General features: G+C 41.6%; 1 protein-coding gene across 8 annotated transcripts in view; it reads right to left on the reverse strand.

The window, feature by feature from the left end:
- The window catches only part of TLN2 (talin 2), a 209931-nt gene that overhangs the window by 40270 nt on the left and 146389 nt on the right, over positions 1-23272 (reverse strand). For 7 of the 8 annotated variants that reach the window (XM_074838031.1, XM_074838029.1, XM_074838028.1 and 4 more), the window contains 13 exons: positions 21284-21373; positions 20064-20186; positions 18639-18782; positions 18290-18451; positions 17025-17165; positions 15653-15834; positions 14420-14552; positions 12747-12848; positions 7500-7670; positions 5901-6047; positions 4928-5029; positions 3430-3549; positions 712-858 (listed from right to left, as the gene is read on the reverse strand). In XM_074838031.1, coding sequence (XP_074694132.1) covers positions 712-858; positions 3430-3549; positions 4928-5029; positions 5901-6047; positions 7500-7670; positions 12747-12848; positions 14420-14552; positions 15653-15834; positions 17025-17165; positions 18290-18451; positions 18639-18782; positions 20064-20186; positions 21284-21373 — 1764 coding nt within the window. The remainder of the gene's footprint in view (positions 1-711; positions 859-3429; positions 3550-4927; positions 5030-5900; positions 6048-7499; positions 7671-12746; positions 12849-14419; positions 14553-15652; positions 15835-17024; positions 17166-18289; positions 18452-18638; positions 18783-20063; positions 20187-21283; positions 21374-23272) is intronic. The other variant, XM_074838033.1, reaches the window with a different exon arrangement.

Below are 23272 nucleotides of genomic sequence, written 5' to 3' on the forward strand. Positions count from 1 at the left end.
TTCATACAAGATACTGTTTACCCCTGCCTAAATTTGGAATTGCTGATACTTCCAGGGCATGACACAGTGGAAATTTTGTACAGCTAAGAGCACACTAACACAGGCTGAACAAGTGATGTTTGGTGAAATATGGAAGCAACTGACATTTGACTCTCAATGTTCATGCCCAACAAAAGGAGAGAGGTGCTGGCAAAAAGGTTCAGCAAAGCCGAACTACTCAGTCAATGTATTTGAAGCAGATGTTTCCAAAGACCAAGAAACCCCATTCAGTTTGAAGATGCAGTTCTAAGTGTGTTAGCTTGGCTCAGTCTTAAAAGGGGAGGACGCTGCTACATGAAATCACATGTCATCTACCAACCTCATCACGGCAACTGTGGCCATTCACGTGGACTCAGTATTTCCAAGACTGTGCCTCATAAGGCACAAGTGCTATCTCAGGTCTTAGGGATTAGTTTTGGACAAGACTCCATGTGGTATGAGGCTGAAGTTTTATTATGAGACATAAACAAGGGCTAACCATGGGCTAATCCAGCACATGAACTACACTGAACACTTGAAAGAAAAGTAAGAACTTAGTGTAATTCAGCCAATATTGTACTATAATGGGAATTTAAAAAAAAATATTTTCCTGAACCCAAACAATTTGACTGATTTACTCCCTGGGGAAGCTCAGCAGACAAACCTGTGGGGCAACATAGAGGGATGTCTTACCTTTTCCGTGACGGCACGAGCACATTCTATCAACTCCCTTTTGGTGTAACTGTCTGTAGGGCAAATCTGGAGAGCTCCAGCTTTTTGCACAAGAAAGATACAGCCGTGGCCAAGTTCTTGCACCCGAGTCCTGATCTGGAACCCTATCTAAATGGTAAAGAAGGTACAGGTAAAAAGAAAGCAAGAGCAAAGTGAATAAATAAGTGTCATACTGGTACACTGTGTCAACACAAATGGAAACACGGACACTCTGGTGAATCTTTACTACCAATATTACACCCATCACCATACTCTCTGCAGAGGACAGAAAAAAAGGACAGATATAATACCATCTACTCATGTAGCCCAACCTTATAAAAGGCTTACTAATGAAACAGAAGCACTAGTGAACTGGACCCTGGGAAAGAAAAGGCATAAGGTGTGTACTCAAGTCGACTGCATGTAATTCAAGCACACACAACTTCACCATATTTGAATAACACTACTTTATCTTCCAGAACTGTACTGTCAGTGTGAGCTGTATTCACAGCATGCACGATGGGTAAAAAGTACACGTTGACACTACTGAAACTGGGTCAAAAAGTATACGACTGTTTGGTTTTGAATCTCGCACAGAGTCTCAACTTTCCAGAACCAACCACATACATACAGAGCACTGAAATGTGCCCTCACTGCTTCTGATTATTAACAATCCTACAGCATAAGCTGTGTGGTCCCTGTTTAGAAACACGTGATAGTTTTAGTACCTGTATGTACTTAGGCATATAGGTGTGTATTGGGATTAATAAGTAAGCAGGAATCACAGACATTAGTATCACAAATAGAATTATTTCAACTTCAGGCAGAAAGTAACGTGCAGAAATGGTAATTCAGTTTAACAATATCAAGCCGAATACAAGCCATTGCTTTTCACATAGCTACTGAGCATGAAACACTCAAGTAGTCTATCAGTGGTGGAACGTAACTACAAAGTTAAAACCTCTTTGAAGGTCTTTTATCTAGATAATCTGATACATCTGGTGATGGTGAGATACCCTCTTACCCTATCTTGACAAAGTTTATCTATGCTCCATAACCAGAGGCATGCAGGGAGAAGAGAGAGATGAAAGGATTTCTATAATTGTGCTCAGACAATACGCAGCAACTACTGTAACAGGTTAATGCAACCGAGATGAATAATCCATATTCCTCTGATAGCATGAGGCATGTAAGACTGCATGGGGAACCTGCTTCTCCTGCATCGTATTATGACTCTGAGGTATGAAAAAATGTCCTGTCAATGAAAGATACTTGTGCTCCTACTGGTTGCCTGCACCTCACTTTCAGGACAGGAAGTTATACTTGAAATTGCTTACAGGCAAGATAAAAAACTATATATATACATACTTGTAATTCATCAAAACATAAGAGATCAAAGGAAAGCTGTATAGTAAATAATTAAGAGTTTTCTTTGTATTTGCAAGTTGTCTGTAAGTGAAAGCCCCAAGTAATTTAGGAGGTTCTGTCCTGGTCTATGGAACTGTCCACTATTATCACAAGCCATTTCTTTCTGAAGCTGGACCGAGGTTTTGATGAAAGGTTTCTGTTCTTTGACTGGGTAATTCTTGTAACAAGGTTTGCAGCATAAAAAGCCACATTTATAAAGTAAAATGTTACATCTTTTGCACAGTCCCTAAGTGTAGTTAAAAATCTTCTGATTCATAGCACTCCTAGGAGAAAACTTGTTCCGTAGACAGTTCACATGTATCAAGAGCAACATGAGGGCTGAAGAGAAACAGAAGCGAAGCTGGTTTGAAGTTCTGAACATTCACTAAAAACATGTCGTAGTAAATCATAATTCCTATCGTTATACACCTGTGCGCATGAGCAGTGGTAAAACTGAGGTGTGCTATCAGTAAATATATACTCCATAGTAGTAAATACATACTCCATAGTACTAGGTGCAGCTTTGCCCCAACCTATGAAGGAACACTGAATAGACAGTATATTTGGAGGAGGGAAAGGTTGATATCAAAGACCAAAATAGGTATCTCTCCACCAACTATAAGAAGAAACAGTACTTAAAACACACACATGTAAATAATTGTTGATATTCTAAGATTTCATGGGATTTTGAAAAGACACACAATTTCACTAGGCTCATCATCCAGTGAAAACAAACTTGGTAGAGTTTTTGTCTGGCTGCATACAGTTTGTGTCTTAGAGTCTGCTTTTAGTGACAACAGAAGTAGACTGTAAAACAGACAGATCTGTATAGCCAAAGTACGCCTATAATGTTGACTTGGTTCATATCATGGTTTCAGTCAAATTCTTCTGGGAACAGATGTGCTGCCCTGTCCCACGTTTCAAGTGTCAGTGGGCCAGAGGGAGCGCATCTGTTTGCCTATCAGACAAAGCGCACATAGTATAGAGAGTGCTTGTGTAAAAAAGTGGCTCACGAAGCAAAGGCAGTGGAAAGGCATTCACTGCATTTGTTTTAGAACCATTGCAAAGGCATTTGAAAGAAAACACATTACCCAGTGGTTTGAAACCTATAATCTGTCTGATAATACAAGGGATGTATCATATTTGGCAATGGCTGCAAGCGTGTTGCTGCAATCAAGCGAGGTGAATACCCCTTGCCACTTTGCTCTATATTTATTGTATTCTCTATGGTAAAAGAGTACCCATGTTGACGCCACCGTGTACAGAGAATAAAGAGGTCTAAAAACTGCAGACCTCCTCTGGTTCTGCTGTAGCTGCAGCCATTCGGCCCTGGAGAGCCAAATGCCCATAGTCATTGGTCATTTGTGATGCAAGTCCTCCCAACTCTTCCGGGTTAGTAACCGACTTAGTCATCTGAAAAAAGAACACAGGCAAGAGAAAAAGAAAAATGACAGGCATAAGAATAATTTGTTAATACACTCCAGCTTAGAAGCATACTCATTTGTTTGGCCACACTGATGAAATGGGGTAAACTGCTTGCCATGTAAGGGAGCTGTCCTCCAGCAAGAACTCCATGACGAAACCCAAGCAAACATGCTTTATTAGAGTCACAGTAAACAGGCACTCACGGAACATACGGACTAATCAAAGAGCAGCAGTTAGAGCTGGTAATTCACTCTTTGACACAGTGGGGAGAGAGGCCAGGTACACAGTTACTTGGACCAGGTGGGGAAGTGGGTTTTGTGTGTCACAGCCACCTTATTCTGTGAAAGGTGAGCTAGCCTACATCAGTCTCAGCTGGTGTGGCAGAGGAGCATGAACATGGAAAAAATTTGAGGACTGATGCAAAACATGTCTAAGATATGGGAAAAGGACCAAGAAGAAATAGGTATGACTATGCAGAATGCCTTGGTAGAAGGTCAGTATAAGTAACTGAATCTCTCTTTAGAAAAAGCCTACCTTTTAACAGAGATATTTCTTCTGTCTCCAATTTATGTTAGTAAAAGCCATGGAATTCCATCCTTGGGGCAAAACTAGTTTTAGACAAATTTATACTGTTTGCCAATAAGCTGCAATGTCATAGATAGCAGAATCATCAACCTGTCTTGACTGCAACAGCAATCAATTTTGTAAAAAATCCTGTCTGTAGCACACATAAATAGTCCCCTTGCCTCTGTCAAAAACAAACAATCAATGGAAATACTCTTCAAAAGACAAACATGTTATGGTAAGCACTACTGTGAAACATAAGTTAAGAAAAATCTCGATTCAACATGTGTCCTTTTTTCTTTTGTTAAACCCAGGTGAATCACAAAAAAGCAAGAAAAGAACAATTTGAGATGTTGATCTGCATTCATTCATAAGTACTACAGGGGTCTGAAAATATTATTATTTCACAGGCTAAATGAAACAGTAAGTGTGAAAGGGTATCCTGAAGTCATCACTAAATGTAAGGTGGTATTTCAGTGACAGTTAAAACAGGCTGATGAAAAAGTGTGTAGGTGAAATGTTCTCCTTTTATTTCTCATAGCAAATGAGCCAAATACAAAGTTTTTGTGCAGAAAAGCCACCACACTATCCAGCTCTCCTCCTGTAGAGGGCCACCCCTATGATCACGCCACTAAGATCCAAGAGTTAAATTAACAAAATAACTTCCTTTTCTCCATTACCTTTAAAGAGATAAGGCTATTGACAATTAGCATTATAAAGAGTTTCACAACACTGTGAAAATCATTCCACGTTCCTTCTGTATGCAGAAGAGTTTGTACTTAGTTCTAACCAAATATCTTACCATTTCCTGCGCTGTTACAGCAATGGCTTTAGAATATTTCACCACAGTGGTCTGATAATCAACAAACGTTCCCTTGGGATCTGGAGGCGTACCTTCATCCAGCTGCAAGAAAAGAGAGAAAAACACAGCAGAAATAAGAAGGTCATTACTAATAGCATACTTTATATGTAGCAATGAAGTTGTATTATATGTTCATTTCTGTATCTCCTTCATAATCTACTCTCTCTCAAAATATGCAAGCAAAGACAGTGCACCAGGATGTATGCAGAATCTCAGAAAAGACTTTAGCCCATGTTAGGAACATGGAAGACACAGAGAATCTACAGCGCAGAGTTTTCGAGCACAAGGTCAGCTTCTCATGCAAGGTCAAACCACCTGTAGTTCTCAGCTAATGTAGAAAGGAACGTGCAACTGTTATGAAACAAAATGTGCTTGCAAGAAGATAACATAAAATCCCTTTGCATGGTAAAGGCTTCAATGCTGCACACCTTTAACTTGAGATAGGAAAAGCCAATTATTTGGACTGAACTCATTTACATTTTGCAACCGTGCATTTGCAATAGAATACAAAGTGTAGCAGAGCACTTCAAGCTTGACATCATCTTCTCTGAAAGTAGTCTGCTTCAACGTTGGCCTGCTGATCATTTAGGAGAATAACATAAAAGATAAGTAGGAAAAGGAAGCAAAAATAAAAGGCCAGTTGACCTAAGATCCAGTTAAATAATAGCATATTACTGAATATTTTATAGTAATTCTACTGACAGGTACTGCGTAGGTTATTAATGCGAGCGTCATTGCCCACATCAGTTTGATTACACAATCTGCAAAATCAAAGAATCTTTAGGTTTCATGTCATAGTGTGTCAGTTACCAACCATCACTGAAGCGAATCAGCAACAGCTCTTCCAACTCCCAGCAATGTGGATCAACTTTCAAGTGCAAAATGAAAAGGGCATCTGGATTTCTATGCTCACCTTGCTCATTGCCTCTGCTATCGAGTCTACCATACCTCCAACCATGCCTACTTCACTTGCAGCTTCATTTAAGGTAACCATGATATCATCCACAGCCTCTTTCATCAGTTGAGCAGCCTCAGTGATTGCATCGTGAGTATGGGATGCCTGGAAGAGAGAAAATGAGAAAACAGAGATCATCATAGAGCATTCTGTGCACAAATCAATGTGCGAATCCAAAGCATAATTAATGAAGGCAATACAATAACAGCTCTGAAAATCCCCTTTCAGGTCGAAGATGAGAAACTAAATCTAACAGCAATGTCGACAAAACAAATGTTGCTTAGACAAGACACAATGTTGAATAGGAATCACTTAGAAAAGCAACAGGACCTTTTCTAGAAAAAATGAGGAAAATGACTTGTACATAACAGAAGCAACAAAGATAAGGGAAAGCAAAAATAACACCAGACAGTGAAACAGTCTACTTCTGTACCAAAACAAAATGTTCAAACCAGACACATGTAGACATATGAGCAACAGAACATGCTTGCTATATAAAGGAAGAAAAACTATCACATTCATATAATATTGCTAAAAAAGACTAACAAAAAACACTCCTAAGGAATTATTTCACAACAACAGTTTTCCTAAAGCAGTAAATAAAAACAAATACCAAACGCAAATCCCACTCTACCTTCAATCAAAAACCTATTGCAAAGAAACCTGTTTGGATATTCATGAAAAACTCACAGAAGAAGAAAACAACCCAAAACCTAGAACAAACACAAGTTTAAAAAAAGACAAACACCATGAAAAAAGGAGTAAAAACAAGCGGGGTGTGCAAGCAGCCCTCAGAGAAAGGAGCTGGAAGTGTGCCAGGAGGAAAGTGTTATGTGATGACAGGCCTCTATGACGCTGTCTACACGATGGCACCTGTATAAAGAGTTTCGCATGCCGGCGCCCCTCAGAGCAAGGCGCAGAAGTGCGCTGTAAAATGGCAGGAGACCCACTACGGGCAAGGTCCCATTGGAGGGGTCCATGCCCTGTGGGTACACATGACTGGTGGTGTGCCCTGTCGTGCAGGTTTTGAGTGGCATGGGGCATGGCCTGTCACACCCTCGGGGACAGGCTGGGGCCTGGCTAGCCACCTGCAGGGAGAAGGCATGAGGTCGGGGTCATGCATGCGCCTTTTGCTGTAGAGCAGCTTGTGGGATGGTGTGTGCTTCCTCCTGGAGCTCAGCAGCAGAACACAGGCCCGGTCCTTTCTTTCAGGTGTCGTGGGGCATCCCCACGAGCATGAGGGCCAGCGGGCCCCAGCCCATGGTTTCCGTGTAGCAGACAGGCTCTGTCTTTTAAGCAGTTGGTTTCTGTAGTAGTGCACAGATATTTGCTGTGAGACCCCGACTTTGTGTCCCTTGGGAGGATGCTGTGAGCTGGACTGGAATCTTGTCTTTGACAAGTGTTTCCACTCTCCGACGAGAGCCATCAGAAGAGCTGTCAACGGCATTTTCACTGCAAATGTATCCCTGAGCTATGCAGTACGTAGGTGCTGCTTTTTCTGCCCCACCTGCCCTCGCTCACCTCCAGTAATCTGTTAGTTACACACAATAACTGTACCTTGGGGTTTCCTCCCCCTTCTTTGGCAGCATACAGCATCTGTAAGGCAGATTCTGCTAGCGTCTTGCTCTGGTCCAACACGGTCATCTGTTGCTGATGATCTAATGTTTTGGATGCCACGCCAACTGCGGCTAAAACCAAGGGTTCAAAGTAACTTGCCAGCTGTGTTACCTAAGAAAGCCAGAACAACCAGAGAAAGCCATTAACCCTTTTTCTCAGGTGTAACTGAGAAGAACCATACTCCACAATTAGCACTAGGCCATGGATTAACTCAAGTAGCACACTGTCCCAGTGCTTCTGTGCTGTACAGCGTTTGGTTTGTATTATGTGCTTGTGTGATTCTCTCTCCCCTCCCCTTCAAATTCCTTGATAAAGCCATGTGTTCCTCCCTCAGACACACACAGCCCCTTGAGGTCAGATGAAATAATTTTCAAAACTGTCATGGAAGATGCACAGTACTTAGGGAGTATCCATGACAACTGTCTCCACCATGCAAGGGAGGATTTTCTCGACCTTTGCTGTGGATGATGGATAACGATCAGGACCACACTGGATTTGGACCACTCTGTTCACCTCAAGGACTGCTTGTCTTTGCCACCTTCGCTCCCTAACCTCTCAAACCGTCTTCATCAGATTCCAGTGCAGACCTGGATGGTTTTCTGCTGAGTGGGCACAAGTGCTAACATCACTTCACAGGGTTCATCACTCCTGATGCATGAACAGTTCCCTAAGACAGCCACGTGGCCCAACCCTGCAGTGTTTCTTGCTGCTGAAAAGGAGACTAGTGGTTAAGTGCTAGTCTGCAACCCAGTGGCTGGTACAGGCCAATAGGAATAGGCATGCTACAAAGACCGCACACCAAGCACACTGCATTTTTCCCTCAGTTAATTACTTAGGCTCAATATAGTGTTAGAAACATCTAAAGACACAGTTCTGCCAGCAGCTTCTGCTGCTGTATTTTAGTCTCCAGAAATATGTGGAGTCAGCACTCTGCTTTCCTCAGTTTCTGATCAGATTTACACTTGTTCTGAGGAAACATCTGCTTTTGGCTACACACATATTCTAAGAAAATAAGTGAGTATTTTTATACAAATGAATATTTTTACAGTCTACCTGTCATCTGACACATCTACAAAACCACAACAGCGCTTGGTTCCTGTCAGAAATCCATGACTCTGCTTTTACAGTTTTTACTGGATGCAAAAACCCTGTACTGCTTTGGGCCGATTACTCCACAGAACATGCACAGGCACCATCTGGTACACCTAAAGCCTCAGAAGTACAAGTGTGCGTACCTTTGCAGGGGCTATAAGCAGCTTTCGAAGGCTGGCATGGGGAAGAAAAACAGCAGTACCTCATGTGCAGGAAAAGATATTAAAAGGTTTACTCCTAAAATTTTTGAGACTTAGTCAGACTTATTTTTCTATTTTGTTTCTCAGAGGATTAAAGACACAAAAAAAAAGGAAAAAAAACAGTAATAGGAATGATTTCACAAACATAAGATCTTTTAAACTGTCTAAAAGTAAACAGTAGCAATGGCTTCTTCTGCATTCAGTAGGAAAAACATGCTCAAGAGAAGTGCTGTTGACTTTGGTCAACATTTACCTAACAAGCAGGAGGAGAAATATGACTCCCTAACTACCTATATCTTCACAGTCCTGATTTGTTGTGTGCTAGGTAAACTGAGAATGAAAACTGCAAATAGTTGAGATGTTACGAAATATTTCATGGTTATCCAAAGCTAAATGGAGTTGCTTGGGAACAACTCTGGAAGAGCTCTCACACTAACAAAGTGATTCCTTTCTGGTATTAAATGCACTGACACAGAAAACTTGTATTTATTTTTCTCTCAAGAATATATTGTAGGATGAGGAATTACTTACCTGAGAAACTACTAAAATCTTGTAATAACCACCATAAATAATGCACACTTCTAATACACACGTTGTAACGTTTCAGTTTTCGAGAGCGATCTAATAAGCACAAGTTCTACCATACAGAATCACAGAATCGTCTAGGTTGGAAAAGACCTTGAAGATCATCTAGTCCAACCATTAATCTAACATTGACAGTTCCCAACTACACCAGATCCCTCAGCGCTATGTCAAACCAACTCTTAAACACCTCCAGGGATGAGGACTCCACCACTGCCCTGGGCAGCCCATTCCAACGCCTAACAACCCGTTCTGTAAAGAAATGCTTCCTAATATCTAGTCTAAACCTTCCCTGGCCAACTTGAGGCAATTACCTCTTGTCCTATCCCTTGTTACTTGGTTAAAGAGACTCATCCCCCCCTCTCTGCACCCTCCTTTCAGGTAGTTGTAGAGGGCGATGAGGTCTCCCCTCAGCCTCCTCTTCTCCAAACTAAACACCCCCAGTTCCCTCAGCTGCTCCTTGTACGACCTGTGCTCCAGACCCTGCACCAGCTTCGTTGCCCTTCTCTGGACACGCTCGAGTCATTCAATGGCCTTTTTGGAGTGAGGGGCCCAAAACTGAACACAGTCATCGAGGTGAGGCCTCATCAGCGCCGAGTACAGGGGTAAGATCCCTTCCCTGTCCCTGCTGGCCACACTATTTCTGACACAAGTCAGGATGCCATTGGCCTTCTTGGCCACCTGGGCACACTGCTGGCTCATGTTCAGCCAGCTGTCAATCACCCCCCCAGGTCCCCCTCTGACTGGCAGTTCTCCAGCCACTCCTCCCCAAGCCTGTAGCACTGCTGGGGGTTGTTGTGGCCCAAGTGCAGCACCCGGCATTTGGCCTTATTGAACCTCATACAGTTGGCCTTAGCCCATCGCTCCAGCCTGTCCAGGTCTCCCTGCAGAGCCTCCCTACCCTCGAGCAGATCAACACTCCCACCCAACTTGGTGTCATCTGCAAACGTACTGAGAGTGCACTTGATCCCCTCGTCTAGATCATCAATAAAGATGTTAAACAGGAGTGGCCCCAAAACCGAGCCCTGGGGGACACCACTTGTGACCGGCCGCCAACCGGATTTAACTCCGTTCACCACAACTCTTTGGGCCCGGCCATCCAGCCAGTTTTTTACCCAGCAAAGCGTGTGCCCATCCAAGCCGCGAGCAGCCAGTTTTGCCAGGAGAATGCTGTGGGAAACGGTGCCAAAGGCCTTACTAAAGTCAAGGTAGACAACATCCACAGCTTTTCCCTCATCCAATAAGCAGGTCGCCCTGTTGTAGAAGGAGATCAGGTTGTCAAGCAGGACCTGCCTTTCATAAACCCATGCTGACTGGGCCTGATCATCTGGTTGTCCCACATGTGTTGTATGATGGTACTCAGGATGAGCTGCTCCATCAGCTTCCTGGGCACCGAAGTCAAGTCAGTCAAGTCAAGTCAGGCCTGTAATTTCCCGGATCATCCTTCCGACCCTTCTTATATATGGGCGTCACATTGGCCAATTTCCAATCTGTTGGGACCTCCCCGGTCAGCCAGGACTGCTGGTAAATGATGGAAAGCGGCTTGGCGAGCACCCCAGCCAGCTCCTTCAGCACCCTCGGGTGTATCCCATCCAGTCCCATAGACTTGTGTGTGTCTATGTGATGCAGTAGGTCACTGACTATCTCCTCCTGGATTGCGGGGGGGTCATTCTCCCAGTCTCTGTCTTCTGGCTGAGGAGGCTGGATTCCCTCAATACAGCTAGTCTTGCTATTAAAGAGTGAGGCAAAGAAGGCATTAAGCACTTCAGCCTTTTCCTCATCACTTGCTACCATGTTTCCTCCTGCGTCTAGCAGGGGATGGATACTCTCCCTGGTCTTTCTTTTGCTGCTCACATACTTATAGAAACATTTCTTGTTGTCCTTGATTGCTGAAGCCAGATTAATTTCCAGCTGGGCTTTAGACCTCCTGATTTCCACCCTGCATAGCCTCACAGCATCTTTGTAATCACTGTGAGTGGTTAGACCCTTCTTCCAAAAGCGGTAAACTCTCCTTTTCTCCCTGAGTTGCAGCCAAAGCTCCCTGTTCAGCCAGGGTGGTCTTCTCTGTTGCCGGCTTCTCTTAGAGCACCTGGGGACCGCCTGCTCCTGAGCCATTAACACTTCCTTCTTAAAGAGTGCCCAGCTTTCCTGGACCCCTATACCCTTCAGGACTTTATTCCAAGTGATCCTGTCAAGCAGCTGCCCAAACAAGACAAAGTCAGCCCTTTGGAAGTCCAGGATGTCAGTTCTGCTGCCCCCTCTCCTGGCCTCTCTAAGAATAGAGAACTCTATTATTTCATGATTCCTGTGCCCTAGTCATCCTCCAACCGCCACATCATCCACCAGTTCTTCTCTGTTCACAAAGAGGAGATCCAGCAGGGCACCTTCTCTGGTCGGTGACCTAACACTCCACATAACAGAGGGATATGTTTACATAATGCTTATAATAGAATGCAAGATTATTCTAAGCCTTTCTTCCCCCAGCCACCAGTCCCTAAAAATTTGCAGCAGCAGCTGAAACTCAGGTAGTTCAAAATCACTAATTTTTTCATAATGAAGCTAAAACTCTCTCTATAAACAGCGGAGACAGAGTGTCTTGCTCAAAAGGTAGAAATCAGGCACATCACACTCCTCCTTTGAAACCACAGTCTAAACCTCCCTCTCCTCAGACTACAGAAGCCACTTCAGGAGATGAGTCTCCACAGGCCAGAGGTAACCTCTGTGCATATCCCACACTTCCCTCCTCACTTTGTCATGAACTGGCCAAGAAATGGAGCAGCATGCTTTATGCAAGGACCTCAGATCAGGACAGAATCTGACAAACCTCTGCCAGACTTCTTCAATTGGCCAAATTCTGCTATACATACATATTCAAACTATAACTCTGCGATCTGCTGAACAAGCCTGCAGTGTGATGGGCCCCAGGTCCTGCGGTCACCTTTAATACAGCACAAGAGACAGAAGAACCAACACATATGTACATCTGTTGGCTGCAACAGTCAGAGGTAAGGAGACCTGTAGCATCAGGCTCCATCCTTCTATCTATGCTTTTCCATCCCCTTTCTTCATTTGTCCTTTCTCTGCGGGCCTGCCCCTCACCAAAAACCTCAACAAAAGTATCTTTCCTATGGCCCAAAAAACCGAACAGGTTTATTTGGACTCAGCTCCAAGTATTTGAAAATCCCAGATCTTTCCTCCTTCCACATACTTTCTTCTGCTCTTTTGTAGGAAGTGAAAAAGCTACTAAATCACAGTCTGCCCTAACATCCAGCTGTCCGAGATTTCAAATACCTTCATAATGGTAGGACAGTACCTTGTGCCCAAGCTGAGCTGCCTCTCCCCGAGCTGCAGTAGCTATGGGATCAATGAGGTGGCCAATTTCCTGGACGACTGATGTCAGCTGCTCCTGTAGAGCCTAATATAAAGAGATATTGTCAGTGACTATCACAGCTGTTCTTTTATCAAGTTGTACCATACCAATCACCCTCAGACCCTACTCAGAACACTGTTCAAATGACCCACTACAGTAGGATGCAGAAACCATGCTGTTGGCTTTCTTTAGACACTTGCTCCTTTCTTCTCCTTTACCCTGTTACAACAACAAGAACCCTGAGGCAGGCCTGCTCCTATGTAGATTTACATGGCAAATCTGGGGAGAGAGGAGGGAAGACGGCTCCCTCCTACTCCAGCTGGTAGCAGCAAACTCAGGAGTAGGTGTCCTTTCTCATTGTAATGTGATAACCCTCCCTTGCCCCCCCCCAAACTATTCTTGCCCTGCCAGAGATTTAGTATCACTGCGCTGATCGGAGAGACCAGGAGGAGCTCCGATTTAAATATGAAGACACATTCTTCAAAAGCAGACAATACAGCACAAGAGCAAAAAGCTCTGCTGCAGGCTTTGAAGCTAGCAGGAGAAATTAATAAGGGAAAGCAAAGGAAAAACATGACATCTCTGAGGTACAGAGATAAGGACTGACCGCCTGAATACCATCTATGGGATGGGAGCATAAGACAAGCATATTACTGGGCTTGTCAAGATATAAATACTGGCTTTTAATTCAGAGGCACTTAATGTCTTGGCAGCCACGGGGATTTAGCTCACTCATGAAAGGCAAGAGAAAATAAATACTATTATTGCACTTTGTTACATTCCTGTACTGCTTTACAAATAACTGCCATTTTCAGTAATGTTTATTTCAGTTTGACATGGTGTCCAAGATGACTTCATCATTTAAATAGAAAAGAATTGTATCTATGACATATTTCCTGTAATAACGTCTTTTGTATAGCTTCATTCAGTCTGAAATGTTTCTAGTATGCAGCGTTACAGTCCAAAGAAACCACTGGAACACCCAAATAGACACATAATTTCAGGAAGCAATAGTATAAAAAGACACTAAATACCAAGCTGAGAACCTGATCATGCGTTGTTGACTTTTCATAGGCAGTCTGGCATGACAGCCTTTCCTCTATAAGATAAAGGCTGAAATAGGACAGGACTGGTCTATATTACCATGGTGGGTGGGGAGTGGGGCAAGGAATAAAGCTTTTTTAATAAGAACATATCAACATCAACTACAGATTTCACTAATTTAATGAAGAAGTAGGCATTAAGAAAAATGACATCGACATTTACATCATCGGACTTCTAGTAACAGATTAGTTTCAGAAAGATCCCTACTTCCACATGGCAAGGCACCAGAGAAATACTATCAGTTGGTCACATCAGCACAGGAAGTCAGAGTAATACATGGGTGGTGGTTAAAAAACCTGCTTTCACCCCTACTTTTGCCTGGTGCTTCTGGTATCTTTCGAGCAGTGATACACTTTGGCTAGTGTGTGATTTTACCTAGAAAGATTCCAGTAAGAATACTACTGGTAGTAGATTGTGCTAAGCTCTCAGCTCCAAATCTTCAAATGGAAAGAAAAGCAGCAGGATAATTGAGGCTGCTCAGCATTACTCTGTTCCTGTGCTGTCTCCCTTACCTCAACTGAGATGTCATCCCTGGTGGCCAGACTCTGACTGACAGCTGCGAGAGAGGCCTGCTCAATGTCTCTGATGCATCTGTTGATCCCATCAATGGAGAAATCACATTCTCGCTGGCCTGGGGCCTTGTCCCTGAAAGGCAGAGATAGTAAGCTGAGCACAGTGGGAAGGAGGCAGGCTCTTTCACAAATGCACACAAGTGTACTTCACTACCTGACAATATATAAAACACATGGGAGGAGAGCAACAAGGACAAAAGTTAGCTTTGTTCTACCTACAGGATTTTGATATTATGTAAAGAGTACTCTGCACATTTTCATACACACACACATATTGCTCCTCTTTTAATGATTAGACAGAAAAAAAGTTTGTAGCCTCAGAAGAAAAGCGCAAATCCAACCTCCTCAGGACGGCCAGACTGGCCCAATAACGAAGGTTAACACAAAAACACAACAGACATCATGAAAAAATATTCACGTTTCTGTACAGTGCAATCGACTGTCTCAGAAAACAGCTCCTTAGGTATAAGGTGTTACATTCAGTCCCAGGTATCTTTAAGCAAAGGTTAGGTTCTGAGTACTTTGGCCCAACATGCAGTTTGCTATTTCAGTACAATCATCATCAAAGATCAATGAAACTGTAGACACTCCTTAGTTCACCATTTTCACACCATTTTGATTTAATCAATTTTAAGAGGTTAAGTATAATCAATATTAAGAGGTTAAGTATAGAACTACATTTGAAATTTTTCATTAAGGGACAGACAGGTTTAGTTCAAAAAATAAAGAATATTAATATTCACTTCTTACTACAGCATTCTTGCAACTAAACAGAGAACACCACAGGAAAGAATAGATAGCAAAGGTAATTCATACACTGTCTGACCCACCTTAAAAAAAAAAAGCCTTTTTCCACATATGTCATCTGGTTGGAGGTAATATTAGCTACATTTTTTTATTCTACAGCATTCTCTACTACGTTTACCTTAAACTGAATCAGAGGTGGAACCAGGGAAGGGGAACAGTATACAAACACAGAACAACCCTATGCTGCAGAGTGCTGCAGTCATCAGTTATGATTAAACACCCAGTGTAAGTGAGGAGATATTGTGCATCACAGAATAAATAATTTCTATTAGTGAAAAATACCCCAGTACTAACGACCATATAGTATTATTCTTTATGAATGGCTGCTCAATTATTATTACAGTTTTGTTACTACAGAAGACATACCTGATAGAGGTGATAAGACTCTTGATAGAATCTGAGACAGTATGGGAATGCCCAGCTAGTACAGACCACGTAGGAGGGTCTTTTGGATTGATAGCCAGAGAACGAGCAGTTTTGATCAATAAAGATGAGCTCTCCAACATTGTTTTAGCAGAAACTAGAATTGGTTCCTGTGCTCGCGATCCCTGTGATCAGAAAGGTACAAGAGCACAAAGAACATTTACGTAATTATTTGAGTTCATCCACACTTTCTGCTCCTAAAAATCAGTTTAATTAATACCATTAAAATGGCATTATCATTTCTTGACTCATGCTACTATATTCACAGATAGTCAACACAGAAATAATATTAAAATCATCACAGTCTAAACTTTTTCTCTATAACATACTTAAGAAACACTCTTCAAGTTTAGAAAGGCACATCCAGCTGAGAAACAGGAGAAAACAATGACACTTGTCTAATTGTAGACTATGGAGATATCACTGAAAATAAACTTTATTTGTCACAAAACTTGCAAGATTCAACCAAGTGTGCTTTTTTCCCAGAAATTAGTTGGACTACAACACTCTAATTGGGTCATCTTCTCCATATCTATTATATTGCTGGTAATCTGGTAAACCCAGATACCACAGGCCTGGAGGACAGGCTTAGATTTCAGTTACAGCCCCACAACTGTAAGATTGCAACAGTTACTGCGTCATCTAATACTGCCAGCTGGAAGAGAGGCTGCCAAAAGCAGGAAGGAGCAGTTGGAGAGTCAGTAACAATACATGACCCCTACTTCAAAGCTTTTATGAAGCTTGAAGGATTTTTTTTATTTTTGTACCCCCGAAAAAAGCCTTTATTGGTTCCTTTAAATACTGTTCTACTGTTGTAGTTACAGGGGTTGAGGATAGAAAACTTGGGGGGGAAAAAAATACAAAAGGTCCACAGAAAGTTATTCTTCCCAGAAAACTTGTTTCTTGCCACGATGACATGATTTTTGGAAGGGAAAAACCCCAGCGACATCCCTTCAATCCTTTTCAGAACTAATTATGTTCCATGTGTTAAAGCTGCTCTTGAGGGGAAAAAAGGATATTTATTACTTTATCACATGGAAGAATCCAGCTAACAAGACATGAGAGTCACCTGTACTACATCACTTTACTAACAGGAGACTGGCAACGCTTAACTGTAGCTTAACCAGTTTTATTCTACTGGTGCAAAATTCAAGGTCAGAGGTTAAGTGAAAGACAGCAGAATGCCCTATGAACACGCAAGAACATAGAGAAAGATACTTCAGGGTCGAGTCTTTATGCTCACTTCTTCTCTCCTGAGATGATTACTTCAACATTTTCAGTTTTTTGAGGGTAGAAGTGCAACATCCTACCTTACCTCAGTGCTGATCTGTGCTGGGATGCTAACAAATTCTGGATTTGAAGCAAATGCTGTCAGATTTTCCACAGCCTCTATCAAAGGTGCAGTAGCAATTCTGCACTTGTTGCGGTTCTCTTCAGAGAAATCACCATCCAGGGCCTGGAAATTAAATCATGATTGAGTTCTGTCTGAACAGGTTTCTTTGCAAAATTGAAGGAAGATGGTTTAATTCTTCATAGTTTTAAACTGTTGTGTGTCTATGGCATTTGAAAGTTCCTCCACAAACAAGGCTGATGCAAGGAATGTGATCCTTTAAGCGTGTGTTTCTTTCCTTAGCTGGTTATTGACCCTACACTTAAAACTGCTGCTTTGCTTCACAAGACTGAATAAAGGTTTTCTATCATTGCATTCTGATGACTCTCATAAATCGTGTCTCGGCACCTCATGCTCCAAAGGGTGGAAGTGGCTAACAAAGTGGTTCTTTCCTATAGACTGATTTTTTTTTTTTTTTTTTAGCAAACCAATAATTTATCGCTCACATTTTCATGTGAGTCAACTTATCTCTTTCATAATCTCATAGTAAAGATATCGATATGAAGGACCTTCTGTGTAATGTAGTAGAACCTTCCAGTCCTAAGAGCATAATTATTTTAAAAGACTTTCAGTCATAGATCAGCTAATGGCTTCCAGAAGGGTTTAGAATCCTAAATCCTCTATGGCTTAACAAGTATTTCTGCTTGCATGAGGAAAAAACTACCTCCTGCCAAATTGCAGGCAGGTGTATCTGGAAAATAAAAGATTACTATTAACAGGAGACTTTTAAACAGCTGCAACATAAACAGCTTCTGTTTGGTTCCCATTATTATTTGTTTATTTTGCTCTTATAAATATGGTAAAGCTGTCAGAAATACATCCACAAACCTCTGGATATTGAGCAATGTAACATCATTAAAAATCTTCACATACAGTTATTTTCAAATTATTCTCATGGTGCAAGCTCATTAAATACATCAACACAGAGGTGTCTCATACTGGATGGGCCAGCTGTCTCCCCTAATACTAATATCACCCAATTCTTTCCATCTTGACTATGGCTCAGTTATACCACTGAACATGTTTTTCAGTTCAGGTCCTCAAAAATGTAATTAATGATTGCTTAAACCATACATATCACAGAAGGGAAAAAGTATTTCTAACTGTTCTGATTCTGTCTCAAGAGCAAAAAAACAAACAAAAAAAAACCCACAAAGGGAGAAGGAAGTACAATTAAGCAGCATTTGTACCTTGATAGTTTTAACCAGGTTAGCAGTGCTGTTTGCAACTTCCTTGGCAGACTGCACAAAGTGTCTCTTGGCAACAGGATTTGCTGTCTTTGATGAAGCAATGCGACAAGCATTGCACAAAGCGGAAGTATGTTTGGCTACAATTGTGGCAGCTGATAATACCTGTAAAAATAGAAGGCACAAAACAAGCAGATTGTCAAAGGAGCATGACAGTTACTATACTCTAGCTCTGCAAAGTCGCAGTTCAAAGCCATGCAAGTTTCAAACCAAAACTCCTTTGCTTGGTCACAAATAAAGCAAAGTCATGTGTCCTAACAATGACGGTCTCACTGCAATCCTCTGGAATCACCTGTGATGGGCTGCTTGCTGGATCCACCAAATTCTGGCAAGCCATCTGGATTGCTTGATTGGCTCTGGCAAATTGAATTGGGTCAACAAGACCCTGCTGACCAGCCTGACTGTTTGGATCTGAGATGCCAACCAGGTAAGCAGCCTAGAAATGGAGAAAGGAAGAAAACAATCCTAAGAAACAATGCTAAATCCATCTTGGTTCTTTGATAAGCTTGCCATATGTCATAGCACATGGTGGTCAGAGATTATCCAGAAATCATACTGTGAAGTACTATTACCATATTTTTAAGTAATAGATCTCCAGAATCCTCTGAAACCAAGAAAACTTACCCTTATGCTTGTGAAATTTATTTAGTCAAAACAAAACTGTCCACTGTTGAAGTAGCTGGTATCCTTGGAAACATTATTTTTCACTTGCATAGCCAGTGGAAAGAGCTTTAATGGTCACAAGCATCAGCACATTATTTACTGAGGGTTTTCATCAAGCCTGAGCAGAAAACCAGTTCACAGCAAATGCACTACTGTTGAGTGTAGGACCCATCGAGTCTGCAGTTGCTGGTCTCACTGCAGCTCAAGATGTCTGATGGCCAAACATACTTTCTTTCTCAATGAAATAAAAGTTTCATGCCTTTCAACAAGGAGGAATTGTCTGAACTATCAAAACTATATTTGAAGATTTCTTGATGAATTTCCATTGCAGATACAATTAAATGTCATCTTGATATGCCAGTAAGGCAGCACAGGGTTAGATGTGGAGGAGATTATGTCTGTACTGAGACATTCCACATCTGGGGAAATCAAGAAGTGGTTTCCAGATGCAGAGCATGATCCCTCCGCCACCAAATCCTTCACTGAAAAGGCTAGATCAGCTCTCAAGAGTTCAAGTCACCCAGTTATCACATCAGTGAAACCACAGTGACCCGTTCCAGACTCTTAATTTGTGGTACTAGCTTAAGAATTTTGGTTATTCCAGAAGTATTTGAACAGATGAAACAAGTTGCTTTTTATTTAAAATGTCTGAAATTAGTAATGCTCCTTATGAATTTTTACAAACTAAATCAACTTGATTCATTCATTTTAACTGTGGCTGGTTTTTGTGTGCTTCTCTATGAAGTAATAGTTCAGATCTTGAGCTGCAAACATGAATTCCACATGCTGCAGCTTTGACATTTGCTTTATCCTCAGAGAAGTTTCCTTCTTGATGTCATTTCCCTTCCTTATAAAATATGCACGCTATCGCACTCTGCTGCTTCTGCAATGTACAGCAGTGTATGCACAATTTCTGCAGATCTACACAGGGCATGCTGTGTAGTGCAAGGTCGTCATTTGGTCACAAGGAAGTGAGTCTCAAATTTACACACCCACAACATGAGCTTGCTAAAATAATAAAAACATACTTGCTTTACAGACTTCAGTAGCTTACCTGAGCTGCTGCCTCTGTGAGGCCACAAAGAGCCTTGGATGCAACTCCAACACATTCTCCAAAGACTAAAAGATCCCCCGTTTTTGCATTCTGGGAAATGCCCGCCATTGACTCTCCAAGAACCTCAGAAATTAAAAAAACAAAGTTACCTCTGAATATGCTTTGCTACCACTCAAAGGTAAGTGATTCTTGGTCTTGACCCAGTACTGGCCCACAAGCCTCTCTGACCTGGCTTCCAGAAATTTTAGCTAGTTAACTAGGTATGCAGATCAACACTGGATTGACAGTGCTGAACTATTATAGTGCAAATGACTATGAAGACACAGAATTAACCCTCCTTATTTTTGCTATCATCCACTAGTCATCACAGCTAGCCTGGCGCTAGGTACATTTCACGGATTGCAGAACATGACAACCAATCCTGCAGCTGCTGTTGACACATCCAGGATCATCTTTGCCCCCAAACGCACTGAAATACAGTGGAAATGAAACTGCATCTAGTCTGCTGGAACCATCTGAATGTCAGAATTCATTAATTCCCACAGTGTCTCCTACTGAATTCAGTTTATTTTCTTTTAAAATTCAAAGTAAGGTCTGACTGCAGTAGAGCATTAGATGCAAGATGACATGCACATTCATCAAGCAGTTTCTTTTCCTTTTAGAGAAGGAAGGATCTGAGACAATTCCAACACATCAAATAAGGACACCAAAAGCAAACCTTCAAAGAAGGATGTATAGCACGGTATGTTTAAAAATAACTTAAGAGATTTCACACAGATTTTCTGATGTGCTGGAGTATCTGGACAGCTCAGACATTTCTCTAAGCTGTTTTGCCCAGAACGATACAATGGTATTTCATTGCCAAGCCTCCTATTTACACTTTAGGCTGTTCTAACATAGCTGCAGTCGAAATATATAATTAACGTATGATATACTGTCTAATGCACAGGAGAGGATGGGAGAAGGGGAGAAACTTTAACAGCATTGCATACCAGTCACTTAATTAAAAAATTCTTACTGAGACAATATGCCTTCTAAGTGACCAAAACCTGACATACCTGTAAGAAACCTATCTCAGGCTGAGTTTTATTAAGGAACACAGCATACATTTTAGCTATAAACACTGTGCTGTGTTTCTAACATGTCTGATATGCACGTGGAAACTTCTGATAATCAGAATGCACTTTACAATTGGCACAGAGATGGGAAAAGGAAATTACCTTTGAGTTTTCCATTACGCCCTCAATACAATCAAAATATGAGAGATCGCTCACAGGTTCATTGGGGTTATCCAGCATTCCCTTAACCGTCTGAAATAATGAAGGAAACTCTGATTATTGGCAGAGCCTGAAATACCGAGCTGAGAAGAACATAGACCATCACAACTATCCTGCTTATATCAGTGTAATCTTAAAACTTCATCTCCAGCAAGCAAACAAAACTACACACTGAGGGCTCAACATACAGATGAGTGTGCTACAGATTAAATGCTACCCTACATTAACCGAACTGTGGTAACTACACATCTGTGCTCTACAAATCTGTTGGAAGTATAGCCTAATGTGGTTTACTTTGTGTTTGTGATGAGCAATTTATGGTTAGTTAGCAATGCTTAGCTGACACAAGGTAATCTGGTTTTCTGTCAGCTGTCAACAGCCTAATATATGTTTTCAGTACTATTTTAAATTTCATAAATGAAATTACAAGAGTGATAGGAAAACCAGCTACCATTTGTTGTGTACTGTCTAGAGACACAAAGGGCTACCGAACTAAGTGCAAGTCAAACCACCTGCCTGCCTCTTACTACTGTCAACAGATTCCACCAACATAGCTTCCTCTGTCAGAAAATTACATATACTAGATGGGTTTAATTTCTTTTTCTGAGGTGATTCCGATTCCTGGAAATAACAATGTGAAAGTCAGCCACATATTCATTGAGAAGAATCAATGCATTTAGATAACAAAACTTGTAAAAAGCTTTTAAATGCAGTAGACTAATTCTTTTATACATAAAAAATCTGCAATACGCCTTTTTCCATGTTTGGAGGAACACTATTTTCTGCCAAATATCAGGCAGAAAAGACTTTTAATCTTACTGATGAAAGTGAAATCACTAAGCATAGAAAGATACCAACATCTGTAGCTGATGTTTGCCTTCCACCTGAAAGAAATCTAGGCATGATTTTAAACCTTTAGGCTTTTCTCATAACTCAACTAACATTAAGATACACCTATAATACTTTTAACAGCTCAGCTATTGCTTTTTAAAAAGCTATAGTCTAACTTAAAGCCTTACAGCAATTAAACTGTGAGAACAAGGTGGTGTGATGAAGTAGTCCTATCTAGAAAACAGTTTTCAGTTGCCTCTCATCTCTGTCTCAGTTCTCACAGACATTGCAGCAACTCTTCATTGTTGTGCTCCATCTCTAAATAACAACTTGTACAGCAAACAATGTTCCTGCAGCACTTGCACTACTATGGAGATAGAAGCCCTCGGAATGTAAGGAAACAGAACAGTGAAATACAAGCCAGCATAAACTTCTCACTGACATATATTTTCTATTACTATAACACCTTTGTTAATCCTTTCTGCCGAAATTCCGGGCAAGTTTAGCTACCTCATTGGAGGACATACAGTAAGGTCCTCTCTAAACACAGTTTTACAGAGTCTCCAGGGAAGACTACAGAGCATACTGACAGTCTATCAAATCTGATCTGAGCCACACTCTTTCTACAGAAACAATACATTTTAGTACTTTTAAGAAGCCTTGAGAAGACTAGAAATAGTAGGCGATGAATTGGGGAAAAGAAGGGAACAGGTAAGAGCTTAATCATTGTAAAGAGAAATTGAAAGTTAAGACTGCTAAGAACGCTTTCCCCCAAATTTGATAGGTTCCTCAGGTCACTTTGATACCAGCCTCCAGTCTGCTTTCAGGACTGTGTGGGTTTGGCTCAGTTTCCTTCTTCTCAGAAATTAATCTAATTCCATACACCCAGGCTTTTCTTGCTAACTGTTCCTCTCAGGCAAGTGCTTCCTGAAGTTCAAGGTGCTACAGACCTTCCTTCTGCCCCTCCTGGGATCTGCTCACAATCAATGCAAGCCATGCTATTGGCACAGAACCCTCTGTAATGGCTTCTCAAGGCTGTTCTGCCCTACATTTCTCCCCTAAGCTCTCACTGTTCTGTGGCTCATTAGCTGGGAATTCTCA

Source organism: Strix aluco, chromosome 12 (genome assembly GCF_031877795.1).
Source record: "Strix aluco isolate bStrAlu1 chromosome 12, bStrAlu1.hap1, whole genome shotgun sequence".
Lineage (NCBI taxonomy): Eukaryota > Metazoa > Chordata > Aves > Strigiformes > Strigidae > Strix > Strix aluco.